Source organism: Syngnathoides biaculeatus, chromosome 6, assembly GCF_019802595.1.
Source record: "Syngnathoides biaculeatus isolate LvHL_M chromosome 6, ASM1980259v1, whole genome shotgun sequence".
NCBI classification, from domain to species: Eukaryota; Metazoa; Chordata; class Actinopteri; order Syngnathiformes; family Syngnathidae; genus Syngnathoides; species Syngnathoides biaculeatus.
This window is the reverse complement of record NC_084645.1, coordinates 29,001,468-29,018,409: the sequence shown is the minus strand read 5'-3', so window position 1 is coordinate 29,018,409 and position 16,942 is coordinate 29,001,468. Positions and strand designations below refer to the sequence as shown.

At 43.3% G+C, this 16,942-nt stretch overlaps 1 protein-coding gene across 3 annotated transcripts in view; it reads left to right on the top strand.

Moving 5' to 3' along the window:
* Positions 1-16,942, top strand: part of lrrk2 (leucine-rich repeat kinase 2) — a 49,268-nt gene that overhangs the window by 14,786 nt on the left and 17,540 nt on the right. For 2 of the 3 annotated variants that reach the window (XM_061823801.1, XM_061823800.1), the window contains exons 7-29: positions 2,811-2,942; positions 4,806-4,925; positions 5,018-5,184; positions 5,255-5,334; positions 5,853-5,959; positions 6,168-6,422; positions 6,508-6,635; positions 7,298-7,442; positions 7,521-7,660; positions 7,810-7,941; positions 8,030-8,200; positions 8,377-8,641; positions 10,304-10,483; positions 10,544-10,656; positions 11,308-11,371; positions 11,496-11,695; positions 11,920-12,170; positions 12,250-12,401; positions 12,477-12,570; positions 13,874-14,060; positions 14,141-14,322; positions 14,952-15,181; positions 16,376-16,503. In XM_061823801.1, coding sequence (XP_061679785.1) covers positions 2,811-2,942; positions 4,806-4,925; positions 5,018-5,184; positions 5,255-5,334; positions 5,853-5,959; positions 6,168-6,422; positions 6,508-6,635; positions 7,298-7,442; positions 7,521-7,660; positions 7,810-7,941; positions 8,030-8,200; positions 8,377-8,641; positions 10,304-10,483; positions 10,544-10,656; positions 11,308-11,371; positions 11,496-11,695; positions 11,920-12,170; positions 12,250-12,401; positions 12,477-12,570; positions 13,874-14,060; positions 14,141-14,322; positions 14,952-15,181; positions 16,376-16,503 — 3,623 coding nt within the window. The remainder of the gene's footprint in view (positions 1-2,810; positions 2,943-4,805; positions 4,926-5,017; positions 5,185-5,254; positions 5,335-5,852; positions 5,960-6,167; positions 6,423-6,507; positions 6,636-7,297; positions 7,443-7,520; positions 7,661-7,809; positions 7,942-8,029; positions 8,201-8,376; positions 8,642-10,303; positions 10,484-10,543; positions 10,657-11,307; positions 11,372-11,495; positions 11,696-11,919; positions 12,171-12,249; positions 12,402-12,476; positions 12,571-13,873; positions 14,061-14,140; positions 14,323-14,951; positions 15,182-16,375; positions 16,504-16,942) is intronic. The other variant, XM_061823802.1, reaches the window with a different exon arrangement.

Here is a 16,942-nt window from a genome sequence, read left to right as displayed (position 1 = left end):
TCAACATTCTAATGCGAGTTGCCCACATCTGTACACCCCGATGAAGTACAATATATCGAAATCGGGTAAAACCGTCACATTTAGCTATGACTGCTACGAGTAGATCTGGAAAACAACCAGAGGAAACAGCAGACTTGTATGTTTGTATGTTAACCTAGCCTTTTAGTAATATGCTCCGGGTAGGTGCCATCGGGTCCCTGCGGCCTCCCCTGGTTAGCCGTTTTTCGGGGTGCTTAAAAACTAATCAGTAAAGTAACTGATTTTACTTTTTCAAGGTAACTCCAGCAACACTAACACCCCTCCCCATTACAATAGCCAAATCTACTTGAGATAAAAGCATGAATGAGCTTTTCCTAGTCTACTTGACACAAGCCTTCACTCTCGATATGTTCTTCAGATGGTAACGTAATTTTAGTAATTGATTTGATATGACTGTTGAAAGTCAGGTCAGAATCTATCAGACCACCAAGGTTTCAGACCTGGTCTTTGGTTTTTAATGATAGGAAATACCTGGGCTCACTAACAATGATCCTTTTTTCTTTCCTGCCAAAAACAATTATTTCAGGGTATTTGTTGTAGTTTTGTTGAAGAAAATGTTGGCTCATCCAGTTATTTATCTGCTTTGACAGTGACACAACACCTCGATTGAACTTTCGTCATCTATATTGCTAAATATAACTATGTGTTATGTGCATAGCTATGATAGTCAAATTAAAGTTCTGGAAAATATAGGTTGGATGTAGCACTACTACAACTTAGAACATTCATATATACTGTGTCACTGTTCGAGGTACGTATGTAATGATTTACGTTCCTCGTCTTGTTTACAGTTAGTGCTTTGTCTTTTCTGATTTTCTTTTCTCCCTTCCCTGCAGAAATCATGTTCTGTTCGAGTGATCGACTGATTCTCGAAAAAATATCCATTCAAATACTCAGAAACCACAGCGGCAGCTTAAAAAGTCTACCGTAACACAGTAAAATTGTTCCGGCATAAAAGGGACACGGATCCTCTTTTATGCTTGAACTAACAGCCGAACAGGCTCCGAAAATGGAAAATTACATCGGTACACTAACTGAAGAACCCTTTCAAAATGGAAATTCCCACACGTTAAATGAGCTAATTGTTTTTGGGGAGCGGTTCTTTCAAGGCTAATTGTCTGGTTTCAAGGGTTAAATGTGCTTTCCGTGTGTCAAAATAAAAACGAGACATGGTGATGTAACCGCAGTTGTTTTCAAACCAAAAGGGCAATTGGCAGCATGCCTCAGTTGTAAATTTGATACTTCCTTTACACACAGGCAGCCTCCTCCCTCTGTTACTAGCCCTGGTTACTAATCCAACTGCTAAGGCTATTTGAGCACATCTGAACTCAGCAGAAAAAAAACTGCTTTTTGTTTTGGTTGAAGTACATTTTGTGTACTCTGGTGCCGTTCTGAGTTGGCTTCTTTAACAATTCTCCTGCCTCCGCTCTATTCATGGATAAATTATTCCCAGAAAATCTATTCCATGTGTGAAATGCATGTCTCTGCCGACGTAATGCGGGGACGGATTTAGCCTCTGTGCAAATGCAATTAATTGTCCACTGGCAATGAATGTGTGTGACAACGATTATAACCTACCCAGAGCAGAGAAGTATCTTCACCGATTGTGTCTTTACAGTAATTCCGTGATGATATTTCCCCAGTAGCTTTCTAAGAAGAGAACGAACAACTTGGAATTGTTCTCCTGGAAGTCGAACACATGATGATGTTTGTATACACGGAAAATGTTGAACTGCTACATGGGCACAATCAACTCTGTGTACATTATTTCCACCATTTGCAAATCGAATTTGAGATTTGGGAGCATTGTCCTTATCCATTTGATATGAAGTCTCACACTCATATCCTGCCAAAAAAATGCAGAACATCATTCAGCAGTTTAGGATAGCCCTCGTGTCTAGGTCTTAGAAAGACAGGCATCACTCGACTGCAAAGCATTTGTATTCCGATTCTAGGCTCTAGAATAACTGTTTCCGATTGGTGCTCACTGGGGTATCGTAATTCCAGGCCTACAGAGTGCACCTGGTTATAAGCCTCACCCAGTACATTTGTAAAGGAAACACTATTTGGTACATACATACGCCGCAGCTGTGTAAAAGCCGCAAGTGCCCGGATTGAAACGCGAGATATTTACACAGAAAGAGTTTTCAAAGTTTTAATACTTTAGCTTATCTTAACATAGCAACAAAACGGTAGCACGAACAGGGCTGTTAAAAAAAAGACAGCCGTGACAGCTACACAGTAGCAACACAGTAGCACACAGCACTAACAGGGCCAGTTAAAAAAAAATATATATATACCTAAATCACTGAGACACTGTGGTAACACAGCAGCAACACGCTAGCCCAGCGTTAACAGGGCCGGTTTGAAAAAAAAAAAAAAAACATCCCGGTAAAAATGACTGAGACACAGCAACACGCTAGCACAGCCCTAACGCTAGCGCAGCACTAACAGAGCAGGTTAAAACAAATCATACCGGTAAAAGTGACTTCCTTGCCACATCTCACTCTGACTTTTCTGCTCAAGTGTCCCCTTGCGGCCATTAGAAATAATGCACTAATTGGCCACATGACTGCATAAGCGGCAGGGTTGAAAGCGTGTGAAAAAAGTCGCGGCTTATAGGGCGGAAATTATGGTGACATCTTTACATTGTTTGCTGTGGGGAAAAAAACCTGAAATGAGAACTTGTTGTTCAACTAGCCTCACTGTGTTCATTGCCTTCCACCAAAATCATGTGATACAATAGTAAATTTAAGTAATACTTCTTTCAGGCAGTAACGTGGAGGTTTTGATGTCCGGCAGCGTTCGCTGCTATAGTGCGCTCATCTTGGCCATGGATGCTTTCCCACATGATGAGGAGCTCCAGGAGACGGCGTGTCGCCTGTTGCGGAGGTTCACATCAGGTCAGAGGAATGATGATGATGATCATGATAATAATAACTAAGAGAAAACGTATCGTCACACAGGCCATGCCAAGTTAAACAAGTAGCACAGTCTACTGAGTAGACGCTACTCCATTTCTCCGAGCAGATGTGATATGTTCCAGGCCTACCCACAGCATGTCAAAATCCAATATGTAGGGAGACCATGTCATAAAAACTGCAATAGAAACATTTTTCAAAAAAAATTTGCCCCTCGGACAAGCTGTGGCGAAATTGAAACTTACCTTAAAACACTGAGAAAAGTATCCTGTGAATAATATAATAAAAATAATAATACAGGTATATAAATAACTTGATACAGTACAACCTCGGTTCTCGACCACAATCCGTTCCAGAAGGCGGTCCGAGAAGTGATTTGTTCGAAAAAAGAATCGATGTTTTCCCATACAATGAATGGGGGAAAAAAATAATGCGTTCCAAGCCTAAAAAAATGGGCTTTTTAAAGCATTTCTTTTTTTTAGCTTTTCTTGTTAATAAAGTGGATAGTAGAAATTCATGTATAGTTTAAAAACTTAATATAATAAAATTATTCAAGAAATATATTTATTTTATTTTCGTTATGTTATTTCCTGTTTTTTTTCACCAGGCTTTCGTATTCACAATAACAAAGCCCGTCTTGGATCAGCTGGTCGGGCCACGCGCGATATATTAATTCCGGGTTTTGTCGGGGGCGTTCAAGTACCAATTTTCGTTCAAAAACAGAAGCAAAAAACATCTTGAAATTTTCGTTCGAAAACTGATTTGTTCGAGAACGGCGACGTTCGACAACTGAGTATTCACTGTATAAGTAGCTTGAGTTTAAAAGTAACTAAGTTGAAAGTAACTAAACTAGCTTGTGCCAGGCATTAAATTAACATGACGTAGGAACGCAACTAAGCTCAAAGTAATTAATTCGGAGATAAACAGTTAGCCTAAGAATTAATAGAGGTTAAATAGGTAACTTCTACCCATAAGTAACTTTGAAGTAAAAATGAACTTGAGCTCGGAAATAACCTACAGTTGTGCCTTGGTTCTCGAACACAATCCGTTCCAGAAGGCTGGTTGAAAACCAAAACGTTCGAAAACCAAAGCACGTTTTCCCATTACAATGAATGGAAAATCAAATAATGCGTTCCAAGCCTAAAAATTAGTTTTTTTAAGCGATTTTTTAATTTTAGCTTTTCCTGATAATAAACTGCACAGTAGAAATACGTGTGTATTTTAAATACTTTATAAAATGAAATCATTTAAGAAATATAGTTATTTTTTGCTTAAAATGTATGCTCTAGCCGAGTAACGTATGCTAGGCTGGGAGTGCATTGCCGAATCTGTAGCGACTCGGCCCTCAGCCTTGTATACCTCTTTTCGGAGATAGCTTTAATATCGGCACTTGAGACATCCTGCCTTCAGCCTCATCAGACGTTCAAAAACCGAGGTACCACTGTAGAAGTACTTACACCAGGCAGTAACTTGTAAGGCATGAGCTAGTAAGTAATGTACAAGGAACTTGGACAAGGCAGCAACTTATACCGTGAAGCAACTTGATTTAAGCTTTAAGAAATAAAGAAGGAATAAACACAAGTAAAAGTAATTGAGATTTTTTTTGTGTTCTTTTTGTTTTTTTTGGTGTGTGGAAGTGCAGTATGGATAAATGAATAACTGGAGATAACATCACTGTTGAACAAAAAGATCGACTATGCCGGAGTCTGCGTTTGGATTGCGTCAATTGTGATAACATTGTCACATACACGGCAGTTGTTGATTAGGAAGGTCAATGTGATTCATCTGTGTGCTTGTGCGTGTGTATGTGTGCAATCGTCTGTTTGTGTACGTGTGGTCACTCAGAGAGCTACTACAACATCCTGGTGCTGAATGGCGTGGCCCGGGCGGCGGTAAGGGCTTGTCAGACATTCCCCCACAACGCCACGGTACAGGCCAACGCCCTCTCTTGCCTGGCAGACCTTAGTGAGGATGCAAGCATGCACATACACACACACAGTCACACACACACACACACACATACGATCATAATGATCATGTGACGGCGTGCTCCATAGCGTCCAGCATGGTGCAGAGCAAAGAGGCGGTCGAGCAGGGCTTGGAGGACGGCGAGGCGGAGGAAAACCGGGGTGGCGGCTCAGAGCCAGTGGAGAATTTAGACCTGGGCTGGATGGGGGCCTGCTGCACAGCGTTGGATCTCCACGCCGCAGAGCCGCACGTTCAGGTTGGGACCACCGAGCAAGATCACATTAGAAAATGAATCAAATGTAAAGAAATCCCACAAACCCTTGCAGGAAGCTGCATGCTGGGCCATTCACAGTCTGTTGGTGCACGAAGCTGGAAGGAGCCATCTCGAAGCGGACCAGGATAATCGGTACTGTACACTAATATTTCCTACACTACATGGACCAAAATCATTTTTATTTTATTAATTGATTGATAAATAGGTGTCTCTTAATACGTTTGTTAATATTATGTATTAGTTTATAAATATTCTTGGTTTAAACCACAGGTGTCAAACTCAAGGCCCAGGGGCCAGATCTGGTCCGCCGCATGATTTTGTGTGGCTCCTGAAGCCAAATCTAGAGTGTCAATTTCCATGATTATTGTGAAAATCTGTACCAAAATATCAAATTGTCATATATCATAAATGATGAAGTTGAGATATTACAAGCATTTTTGTGTTACTAAGTGTGAATAGTTGAAAAACACATTACCCTTGATTTCTGATCCCAAAGCTATTTCAAAAATTGACGATGTAAATATGATGAGATGACTAAATATTTTTGTTTCACAGTCATAACGGCCCTCTGAGGACAAGCGGAACAACAATGTGGCCCACGAGAAAAATGAGTTGGACACCCCTGGTCTAAACTGTGTGTATCTTTTTAGGACCCCCGTTCACAGACAGCTGATGGCAGCCATGTTGGTTCACTCCTCCTCGCCACGCGTCTTCGAGGCCGCCACCAGTGCCATTGGCACGCTGGTCACGCGAAATCGTGAGTGAGCTGCGGGCTTCCGGGCACACACAAACGCACACATCCAGTAAAGTATAGAAGAGCACAAACACAAATACAGTAGAAGTATGTATTCCTTATTACAATTTTCATTTTAATCTCTAATTGTTATTCTTGTTTTCAAAACACACCAGTTTCCTCTGTGATGCAGCAAAGGTCATTAAAGGGTTTTCTCATGTTGATGTCACAGCGAAGATGCGCTCCATGCTGCTGTCCAGTGGCCTCCACGTCAACATCGTGGAGATGATGAAGAGGCACCCAACCTCGGTCCAGGTATCAGTCAGCGCCTGCCGCCTGCTCAGCCTCCTCTTCCAGGGCAGGACAGCTGGTCTGGACGAGCTAAACATGGCCATGGGTCAGATCCTAACCATCATGAAAGTCCACAACTTCCAGCCGGAGGTTCAGCTGGAGGCTCTGTGGGCCAGCCTGGTCTTCCTCTGTCCAGGTACGATCCGGTGAGTGGCTCTAAAGAGAAAACGCTCATCCCCAGTGATTTAGTCGTTACCGCGTGGCGTGCTGAACGTCCCCAGACCGCAGTTTACGGGAGCACGGGACCTCGGTGGCTGACCCTGACATGGCTGACGTGTCCCTGAAGGTCCTGAAGAACCAGTGTGTGGTAGAGGGCGCGCATGCCGTCTACCTGGAGGTCCTCAACAGGGTACGGATACTACAGTGTCACGGCTGCCTAGTACAATTATATCACATCTCTTGCCACAAATGGATGAAAACAGGGGAAAAAGGATGGTGGCACACCAGTTTCACCACAAGGGTTGTGCGAGATTAGATGAAGATAAAATGTGTATTTGTAATCTGGTATAATTAATTATATCCATCCATCTTCTTTGCCGCTTATCCTCACGAGGGTTGCGGGAGTGCTGGAGCCTATCCCAGCTGTGAACGGGCAGGAGGTGGGGTACACCCTGAACTGGTCGCTGGCGAATCGCAGGGCACATGGAGACAAACAGCCACACTCATAATCACACCTACGGGCAATTTAGAGTGTCCTATTCATGTTGCATGTTTTTGGGATGTGGAAGGAAACCGGAGTGCCCGGAGGAAACCCACGCAGGCACGGGGAGAACATGCAACCTTCACACAGGCCCAGAACTGTGAGGCCAACGCTTTACCAGCGTGCCACCCATAATTAATTATATATATCAGTATTAATTTATAGCCAAAGTTGGGAAAAAATGGGAAATTTATGTTATCACTTAAAGATGACTGTTGTCCTCCTTGGAATGAACGATCACCCTGTTGGAGGTGAAGTATGATAAGTGTGCGTGTGCGTGTGTGTGTGTGTGCGTGTGTATATGTATAAAGTTCATCAGGTGCCCAACCATCCAGGTGTGCGGCCTGAAGGTGCTCTCCGCCCTGGCCGACTGCTCAGGTGCAGTGGACCTGCTCTGCCAACAGGGGGCGATTGACACTGTACTCCACACACTACAAATGTTCCCGCAGGATCGAGGTACCCTCGTAAAATTCTTAGTCCCCGCCCCCCCCAAAATCTAATCAATGACAATTTATGTTAATCTACAACCTGCAGAAATTCACTATTGGGGTCTGACCCTGCTTACTCACCTGGTGTCCAAGAAGAAGCTCTCCAGGATGATCGTTCCCGTCCTGGCCTCGGTCCTGGTGGCCTCACTTGACCAGTACAAGAAGGATTATGACTTACTGCTCAAGGTTATCGAACATCATTTGCGGCTCAAGCTTTTGCCATCCATCACAGATTTTCAACTAATTGTGACAATATTTAATGTCTTTAGCAAACTACACACATCTTGGCATAGATTTTTAAAAAATGGTTTTATAAGGTTTTCTTGTCCGCGCAGTGTTTCCAGGTGGCGCTGAGGATGCTGGACGTCTGTTCGGGATCAGCTGTGGAGTTGCAAAGGGAAGACTTTGACCGTCAGATATTCCAATTTCTCAGAGAGTCCGACATTCCCGAGCACTGGAAGAATCCGGTAGGTCGCACCACACGGGAAATTGATCCGAGACAACATTTTGACACTGAAAAGGACGCCCACCCTGTCCTTGTGAATACGTCCTCAGTTGCGCGGGTCGGCGTGCTTGGCTCTGTCCAAGATGTGCGCCAACTCCGAGCTACACTACAGCATGCTGGAGAAGGCGTGCGAGGACGGAGACACCGTCATGGCCGAGTGTCTCATCGAACTCGGAGCCGATGTCAACAAAAAGACTAAAACCGAATCTCTCATCTACCAAGTATGTACAACTTTTTTTTTTGTTGTTTTTTTTTTTATGACCAGTCATCAAACTTTGCTGCCCATAAAAAATGACCAAAAGAGTGAAGTTCCAGACCCACCGGCTATGAGTTAAAATCTGTGGTAGAGAGATCATAACCCTTACCTTGACCCAAATTTCCACTGGGTGTGTTCCAGGTGTGCCAAAAGGGAGGCCCCCTGGAGCTGGTGGAGCTGCTGCTGAGCCAAGGCGCCCACGAACAGCACCTCCGCCGAGCCCTGGCCGTCACCGTGAAGCGCGGCGACGGGCCGATGGTCATCCAGCTGCTGGGCCGCCTGGGCCTGGATCTCAACAACAACGCCCTGTGCCTCGGCGGTTTCCGTCTTGGCCGTCTAGATGCTGCCTGGCTCTGCCCCCTGCTGGCCCAGAGAAGCAGGGTGCACAGTCTGCGCGACGGCAACAGTGAGAAGGCTTGAACATCTTTTTTTTTAAATGTGGATCTTTTGGATTGATCTTTCACACGCTTCAGTCCACTTTCGCTAGATTGCAGCGATCGGCATAGCCCGCTCCCATGAGTTAGCAAAAGTGCAGCTAAAGGCTATGGCTAGTGACAGCCACGAGGTTCAAGTTATCCACCGTAAACCTCGAAAGCAAAGTTTCACTGCGGGTGCTAGTAGGGATATCAATAGCCCAAAGACCTCCGTAAAAATTTGTAAAAAGTGTGGAGGATACCACAGTAAATTAGCTGAATGCCCAGCAAAAGGGAAACAATGCCTGAAGTGTCAGACCCCTTTTTATGTCCGTTCTTCCAACCATAAGCCACACAATGAAATACCATGATGAAAAGGCCGTAACACGCTTACAAGCAAGCCAATATTCACAAAAAGATCATTAAAAAAACACGAGTTGTATTGTAGGTTTGCCGTTCAGTTGGCGTCGTAAACAAAAGTCATGTGACTCATGACGTCACGTGAAAAGTATCGACTTTTCTGATGGCGACCTTAAGCTCCGCCCCCTTAGCCATGTCCCACAAGCTTTCAAAATAGTGATTGAACAAAACATGTTTGAAGTCGATTCTCTTATCGCGTATTCCAGATAATATCGGGGTATGTTTTTTGCCAAATGCGTCAGACTTGTCCAAAAGAGTTCTACAGAAAGGTCTCAACTATTTCACGCAAGGATATGTACACGGAATTAAGATTTTGGACAGAGCAGGACGCAATGTCAGAGTTGCAGCGAAACGTTGGCGATCGATGCAAAAAAAAAAAAAAAGTTTGACACTTCACAAACTTCATATTGAAATCCAACAGGATAAAATAGTGGAATCGTACTGCGCGTGTAAAGCAGGGTGAGTACTTTTTACTTGGAAAGATCTCAAGTAATATCAAGTGGGTGTATTCATTTGACTTGGCTCGTAATGGAACCCAGTACTCTTGTCTTAAAAGTCCGATGTGATACAAATAGGCAAATAGCCATTTCTCTTGCATGACATCGCGTATTTATTGTAGATATCATTTACCCAACTCTTCAGCATTAAACATGACACATTTCATTCAGCAAGTCAGTGACATACTAACAAAGTGGAAGTTGTTCTCCTGCAATGTGTAATAATAATAATGATAATAATTCAATCACACTCAGAGAAGATACTTCTCCTCACTTACCTTTGAACATACAGCCTTGTTTGTTGATATTGTTCACATTTAGTTATACGTGGAATGAATTAAACTTGTAAGTCAAGGTACCACTGTACTTGTTTATTTTTATGAGAGATCCATGAAAAGCCACTTGTAAAGGAGAAATAAACATACTTGGTTACAAAAGAAACAAAATTTACCTATTAAATCATCTGACACATTTTAAATAGGAAAGAAAAGCTGCGCATAGCGGCCCATCTCTTCTTCGTTGGCGGTTTTAGGAGCGTCTTCTAATTATTTCTGATACAGCACCCGACTTGCCCTCCACTGCTGGGCAGACAATAGCAGTTTTCATGTCAGTTTTATAGCGCTACAGTCCATACAGGCAGCCTGAAATTAGTCATAAGTGGATATCTCCATATTTTCCATGCAGGTAAAATCCAAAACAAAAAGACAACCATTTATGGATGTGTGTTCTTTCCTGAAGGTAAAGGAGCCAGCCTGGCACGCTACATTCACTCCTTACAACGGTCCAGAAGAGGTCCCCTCAGGTCTCTGGGCGACCCCAGTCTGACGTCTGGATACATGTCTGACGAGAGCGACGACTCCAACCTCAGCTTCCTCTCACTGGATGAAGGCCTCTTCCTCGACGACATGGAGAGTGACGGTGAGGGTGCCAATCATTTCTTCCAATGTGATGTGTTTTTGATCATTTTCCTTTGATTAGGAAGCGATTCACTCACGGGGGGCTCGCTGAAGCCTCGGAACGATTCCACTGAGGAGCTGAGGGGCGCCTCATTCAAGAGGAACCATGAACGCCACAGGCATACCAGCGCAGAGGTACTTGAAATATTACAGTCATCCCCCACGATAGTAAGGATCTTTTTTTTATTTTTTGGGGGGGGATCAAGGATAAAAGAGTTTTCACATTGAAATTTGCATTTTTCTATCCTAAATTAAACTCTGTCGCTTCTGTTTGTTTATATTCATCACCTACAATCCGACCGTTCACTGCCACTGACGTATTCACCAACCAGGTTTTTCAACGGGTGTGTGTCTCACCCAGCTTGTCTGTCAAATTCAGAATTGTAAACCACTCTAATGACAAACAGATCCCTGTAGGCGGCAGCGTTGCTTCGATTTGGCTATGAGAGCACACCTTTTAACTAGAAAATAAAGATTAGGTGATAAATCCCGGCTTGTAACGTCAATTATGAGGGAGACAAATGATAGCAGTTTAATGTTAGGCAAGATTTTCTTCGTGGGGGGATCTCGTACATAACTCCTTGCATATTATTCTATATTTAATAATCGTTGATATGTGCCCTGTGATTGGTTAGCAACCAATTCAGGAGATGTACGCCACCTTTCGCCCAAAGATAGCTGGGATAGGCTCCAGCATATCTGTGACGCTAGTGAGGATAAGTAGCAGAGAAAATGGATGGATGGATGGATGTAGTTGACAATGTTAAACTTTTTTTTTTTCCACAGAGTTGTCCAATAGACAGCGAACACCATGAGCAAGCACACAGAAGATATGGAAGACACCAAAAAAGTTTGTACAAATGCATTTTCATATAACTGTCCTTACAATATAGTCTTTAATCAACTAGTCACTAATGCATGTATGTTGGAGTTGGTTTCAAAACTCTATTTGAATGAGATATTTTCATTTCCAGCGTTGAGGTCCCTGGAGAGTTCGTTGGTGCTTCCGAAGGAGAAGGAGAGGAGGATCTGCTTGCTGGACTTGTCGGGGAATGAGCTGGACTCCCTGTCGTGCCTAATGGACCACGGCCCAGTTCAGCAGCAGCTGGCTCACCTCCTGAGACTTGACCTGAGCCACAACGTCCTGCTGGAGTTCCCCCCTGCGCTCTGTCAGGTGTCAACAATCCTCCTTCAAAATTGAACTTTTGCTTTTTCCGATAATTGTATGTGACATATGACTAAATCTAAATTTGGATTTTTGTCTTCACGTGGATGATGCTAAAACTACAATACATTTGAGTTGTTGTCTTTGTACAAGGGTCGTGGATGTCTATAATGTTTACAATTCAGCTTTAAAACTCAAGATCTTGAACAAAACCTCCTGTGTCTCTGGTGCAGAGTTTAAGCAGCCTTACCCACTTGGACCTGCAGGGCAACCAACTTCAGTCCCTCCCAGCAGAGCTCCTAGCGCTGCCAGCGCTCGCGACTCTCAATGTGTCACGCAACTGCGTGGGCCCGCACCTCGCCTTAAACACGTCAGTCGTCTGTCCGTCACTGCGGCACCTCAACTTGTCCTTCAACAAGCTGACCGCCTTCCCACACGAGCTGGGCCGCGCCACCGAGCACCTAGAGGAACTGCTCCTGGAAGGGTAGGAACCACCAGAACGTGACGTGCTGACACAGCTCTCTCATGGCAGAACAATGTTAATTCTTGGCTGCGATCTCCAGGAACAGTGTGCCCGAGCTCTGCGCACCTCCGCCAAACCTCCCCGAGATCAAACTCCTGGATGTGAGCAAGAATGACATAACGGACATCTCTCCCAACTTCCTGATGGGCTGTCCAAAGCTGGAGGTCTTCAACGCCTCCTCCAACAAAATAGGTGAGAGACTGGATGTGAAGACGCAACATTAGGTACTCCTCTTCTGTCTTTTACGGAGCAATTTATCGCCTTCAGGTTTCCTGGCACAGCTGCCGTTAAAGCTCACCACCCTGAAACTCGCCAACAACAATTTTACCGCCGTGTCCGATGCCATTCTCTGCCTACCTACGTGAGTGTGAATGTACTGTAAATATTTTGTTATTATTTTCCTTTGCAAGTGTGTCCTTTTCTTTAATCGTGTTAAAGGTAATTTATGCAAATATGTGCAAAGATAGGCAATAGTGATCCATCCATCCATTTTCTTCACCGCTTATCCTCACGAGAGTCGCGGGGAGTGCTGGAGCCTATCCCAGCTGTCAACGGGCAGGAGGCGGGGTACACCCTGAACTGGTTGCCGGCCAATCGCAGGGCACATCGAGACAGACAAACAGCCGCAGGCACAATCACACCTAGGGACAATTTACAGTGTCCAATTAATGTTGCATGTTTTTGGGATCTGGGAGGAAACTGGACTGCCCGGAGGAAACCCACGCAGGCACGGGGAGAACATGCAAACTCCACACAGGCGGGGCCGGGATTGAACCCGGCGTCCTCAGAACTGTGAGGCCAACGCTTAACCAGCCGCTCCACCGTGCCGCCCCAATAGTGATACAAAGGAAAATTTTGCCTTTGTTTTATTTATTTGTTATTTTTTTTAATGCAGTCTTAGGTGAGATGGATGATGGACTACATATATTTTAATTATGATTTCATTCTTTTTTTATTTATACCTAATGTATTTAAATTAAATAAAAATAGATTTAAAATATCATTTTTACATGTTTTTATTATTATGATTGAAATGTAATTTTGGATTTATTAAAATATTGAAAGCTCACCAAGGTGAGGGCATTGTTAAAGTTACTTACTTATTTACATTAGAAAGATGGAATGAAGTTGAAATAAAAAAATAAAGCTATTTTTACACTTTGTTAAAAAAAATCCTACTTCGTAATTTGAGTTTTTAAGAATAATTCTGTTTAAAGTAATTCTTTGTTCAGTTTTTGTTTACTTTATTTTGGATTTAAGCTTATTAAATACATTATCACCAAGGTGAGCTGAATATGCAACAGGATTTTTCAGTCATTTTTTTTTTTTACTTTTTATTCAAATTTTTTTTAAATTTCACTTTAATTTTAAAACGTTGGGTTTACAATATCCATAGATTACAAAAATATTTTATATCATTACAGAAATGTATTCTTTTATATTTTTTTAAAATTTGTGTTTGCTAGTTTTCTTTTTATTTAATTCACATTATTTTTGTGATAATTATTCATTTTACATTGTTTGATTTTTCTTTTTTAGTTTGCTGTATTTATCTACGTATTTTTCATTTATTATCATGATTTGGGTGAAAGTGTGCAAGTGTGCTGCAAATACTGTGTTCTCTGTTGTGAAATACTTACTGTCATGGTTTTTTTTTCCCACAGCTTGATATCGGTGGACATGAGGACTAATCGCATCACTGTGTTGCCGGGCCCCGGCTCGTGGGCATCCAGTAACCTGCGCGAGCTGATGTTCAGCCACAACATCATCACTGCTTTGGATTTAAGCGGGCCCGTCCACAAGTGGACCCGACTGGAGAAGCTACACTTGAGCAACAACGAGCTCACTGAGGTGAGTTGGATGGATGTTGGACAGCTGTAGCGGCAGAACTGAAAGCTCTAAAAATGATTTTCGATATGTTGGGATGTCAGATTCCGCCACAGGTCGGTCTGCTGGAGGGTCTCACTTCCCTGGACGTGAGCCGCAACGCTGGCCTCCGCTCCTTCCCCGATGAGATGGGCAGGCTCACCCGGCTGTGGGACCTCCCGTTGGACGGACTTCGACTCCAGCTGGACCTCAAATTGATCGGAAGCAAGACCAAAGACATTGTCAGGTAGGAGGTATGCCGTGAAATAGACTGTGACGTTTTCTTCTTCCAGACCCTACCCATGCAAACTTGACTTTAAGATAAGACTTTATGCATCCCACAGTGGGAGAACTCATAGATAGATAGATAGATACACAAGCAAGCAAGCATGTAGTAAAGTCTATTAGCATATTCAGGTCATAAACCTTATTAAGCCACACAGACGAGGCCGGATTTGAACCCGAGTCCTCAGATCTGTGAGACAGATGAACTCACCAGTTGCTAACCGTGCTGCTGGCCTCTCTAAATATTTGATGAAAAACTTGCCTGTACACTGTTTTTGGGGTCTTTCTGAAGCATCCTATGATGGGTTTAGGGTGGCGTCAATGCATCTGTGTAATAGAAAAGTATTATAGGTATGCTTCGGCACTCCCGCGACCCTTGTCAGGATAAGCGGCTCTGAAAATTGATGGATGGGTGCTTTGGTGCCATAGTGTGGCATCTAAAGGCAACCATAATCCTTTTTTGGGGGTGCGTCAAGTACTGTACTCACAGTTTTTACAGTTCTTCAGGTATTCCTGTACATGTGGAGTCCCATTACAAGTGAAAGATGGAAAGGAAACCTGAATATAAAGATGTTCATCCTCTTGGTCCAGGTTTCTGCAGCAGCGTCTGAAGAAAGCCGTCCCGTACTACCGGATGAAGCTCATCGTGGTGGGGAACGCCGGTAGCGGGAAAAGCAGCCTTGTTCAGAAGCTGATGAAGCTCAAGCGCTCGCAGCAGGCCTCTTCCAGGCGGACTGCTGGGGCCAGTGTGGACGTACGCGACTGGACCATCAGGGAGCGGGACAAGAAGAAGATGGTGTTGAACGTCTGGGACTTCTCAGGTGGGTCAAGTGTAGTGGTGGCCTGGGAGAGCCCACGAGGCCTTCATTTGCACTGCACAAACACTATCTGAAGCAATGAGCTATTTTTAGAAACTAATTGTAGTCTTTTTTTTTTCTTTCCATGAAATCATATTATGTAATTTCTTTCTAATAGTCCATTGGCTTCATTCCGTAGCATTTCACTTGACTGCATTGCTTCCAATACTTCTATTATGTGAATGTTGGGGTTTTTTGTGGGGTGAGGGGTCATTGAAGAGAATGCAAATGCCATTAATGTGGTTCAATACTGCAATAAACACGCTCACTGTTTTTAATAATTAAAAAAAATATATATCTAAAATATTAGTAGTAAAGGTAGCACTTGTACCTCACATTTCTGCTTGCAAGTCAAGACAAAAAAAACGGTGAGCCACGTCACGGTTGTGTGGAGGTACCACTGTATTAGAAATTGGACTGTAACTTCAACCCTCATCTTTTGAACGCAGCATTTTTCAATCCTCTGATTGGTTGGTCAGATGTAAATGTGTTATAGGCAACTTGTCATGTCTGTGCAAATGAATACATTTAATGATAAACATCTCTGGTTTAATTTCTCTATACCAGGGGTGTCAAACTCATTTTTGTCAAGGGCCACATTGTAGTTCCGGTTTATGACTGCGAAACCATAAAAATCGTGTATCGCCTCATCATATTGACACGTGAAATTTATGAATTCCTTTTGGAATCAGAAATCAAGGGTAATGGGTTTTTCAACGATTGTTGATGTTTGGTAACGTAAAAACGCTTGCAATACCTCAGGGTTATGATTTATAATATGACAATTTCAAATTTTGGTACAGATTTGAAGAAGAATCACGGAAGTTGACAAACGTGATTTGCCTTTGCGGGCCACGTAAGATCCTATGGTGGGCCGGATCTGGCCCCCGGGCCTAGAGTTTGCCACCTGTGCTCTATACAGTATATTGGTGACATTTTTTACACTTCTCATATTTGATATTGTATCTACTGGCGCAGTTGGCACCGGTTTTATTGCATTTTTGTATCGGATCAATGTTTTCAATAATTTTAACGTGATAGCAGTGGTGCTAGGAGATGAATTACCGGTAAATCCCGAATAAAGGCCCAGGTATTAAATCCTGAGGAAAGGCTGCTGGTCAGCAGGCATTTTTGTTTTGATGATTGCGCCGCCCTTAGGTGGTGATGAGCTGTGCGGCTCCCAGCCTCACTTCCTGTCCTCCAGAGCGCTCTACCTGGTGGTGCACGACATGAGCAGAGGAGCTCAGCAGCTGGATGCGCTCAAGCCCTGGCTCTTCAATATCAAGGTAGCTGGAAAAAAATACAACGCACTAACCTTAACACCAACATGCCTGGGAGATGTAACCCTAACTGTGGTTAACCCTAACTGAAATACAAATGCTAACGCCAACCCTAACCCTAACCCTACTAATTCAATCTATTGGCATGTTTTCTAAATTCCAAAAGCTTAGTCACTGAAAAGAACAACCTAATTAGAAGGAAATGAAATAAAAACATTCTGACAGACCAAACATCAACATAGCCACACAAAACGTCCAAAAGGACCACACCGACGTCTGACCAACTTCACTTAGAGTAAGCTGCGCCTGAGGAAGGCATACTCATGCCGAAACGTTGCGCCACGTTCGTAAGAGAATAAAGTGTAATTAAACATCCACTACAGTAGATGGCAGCAAGTTGATCAATTATTTCCTTTGGTACTTTCTTCAATGTTTATAAGGATTA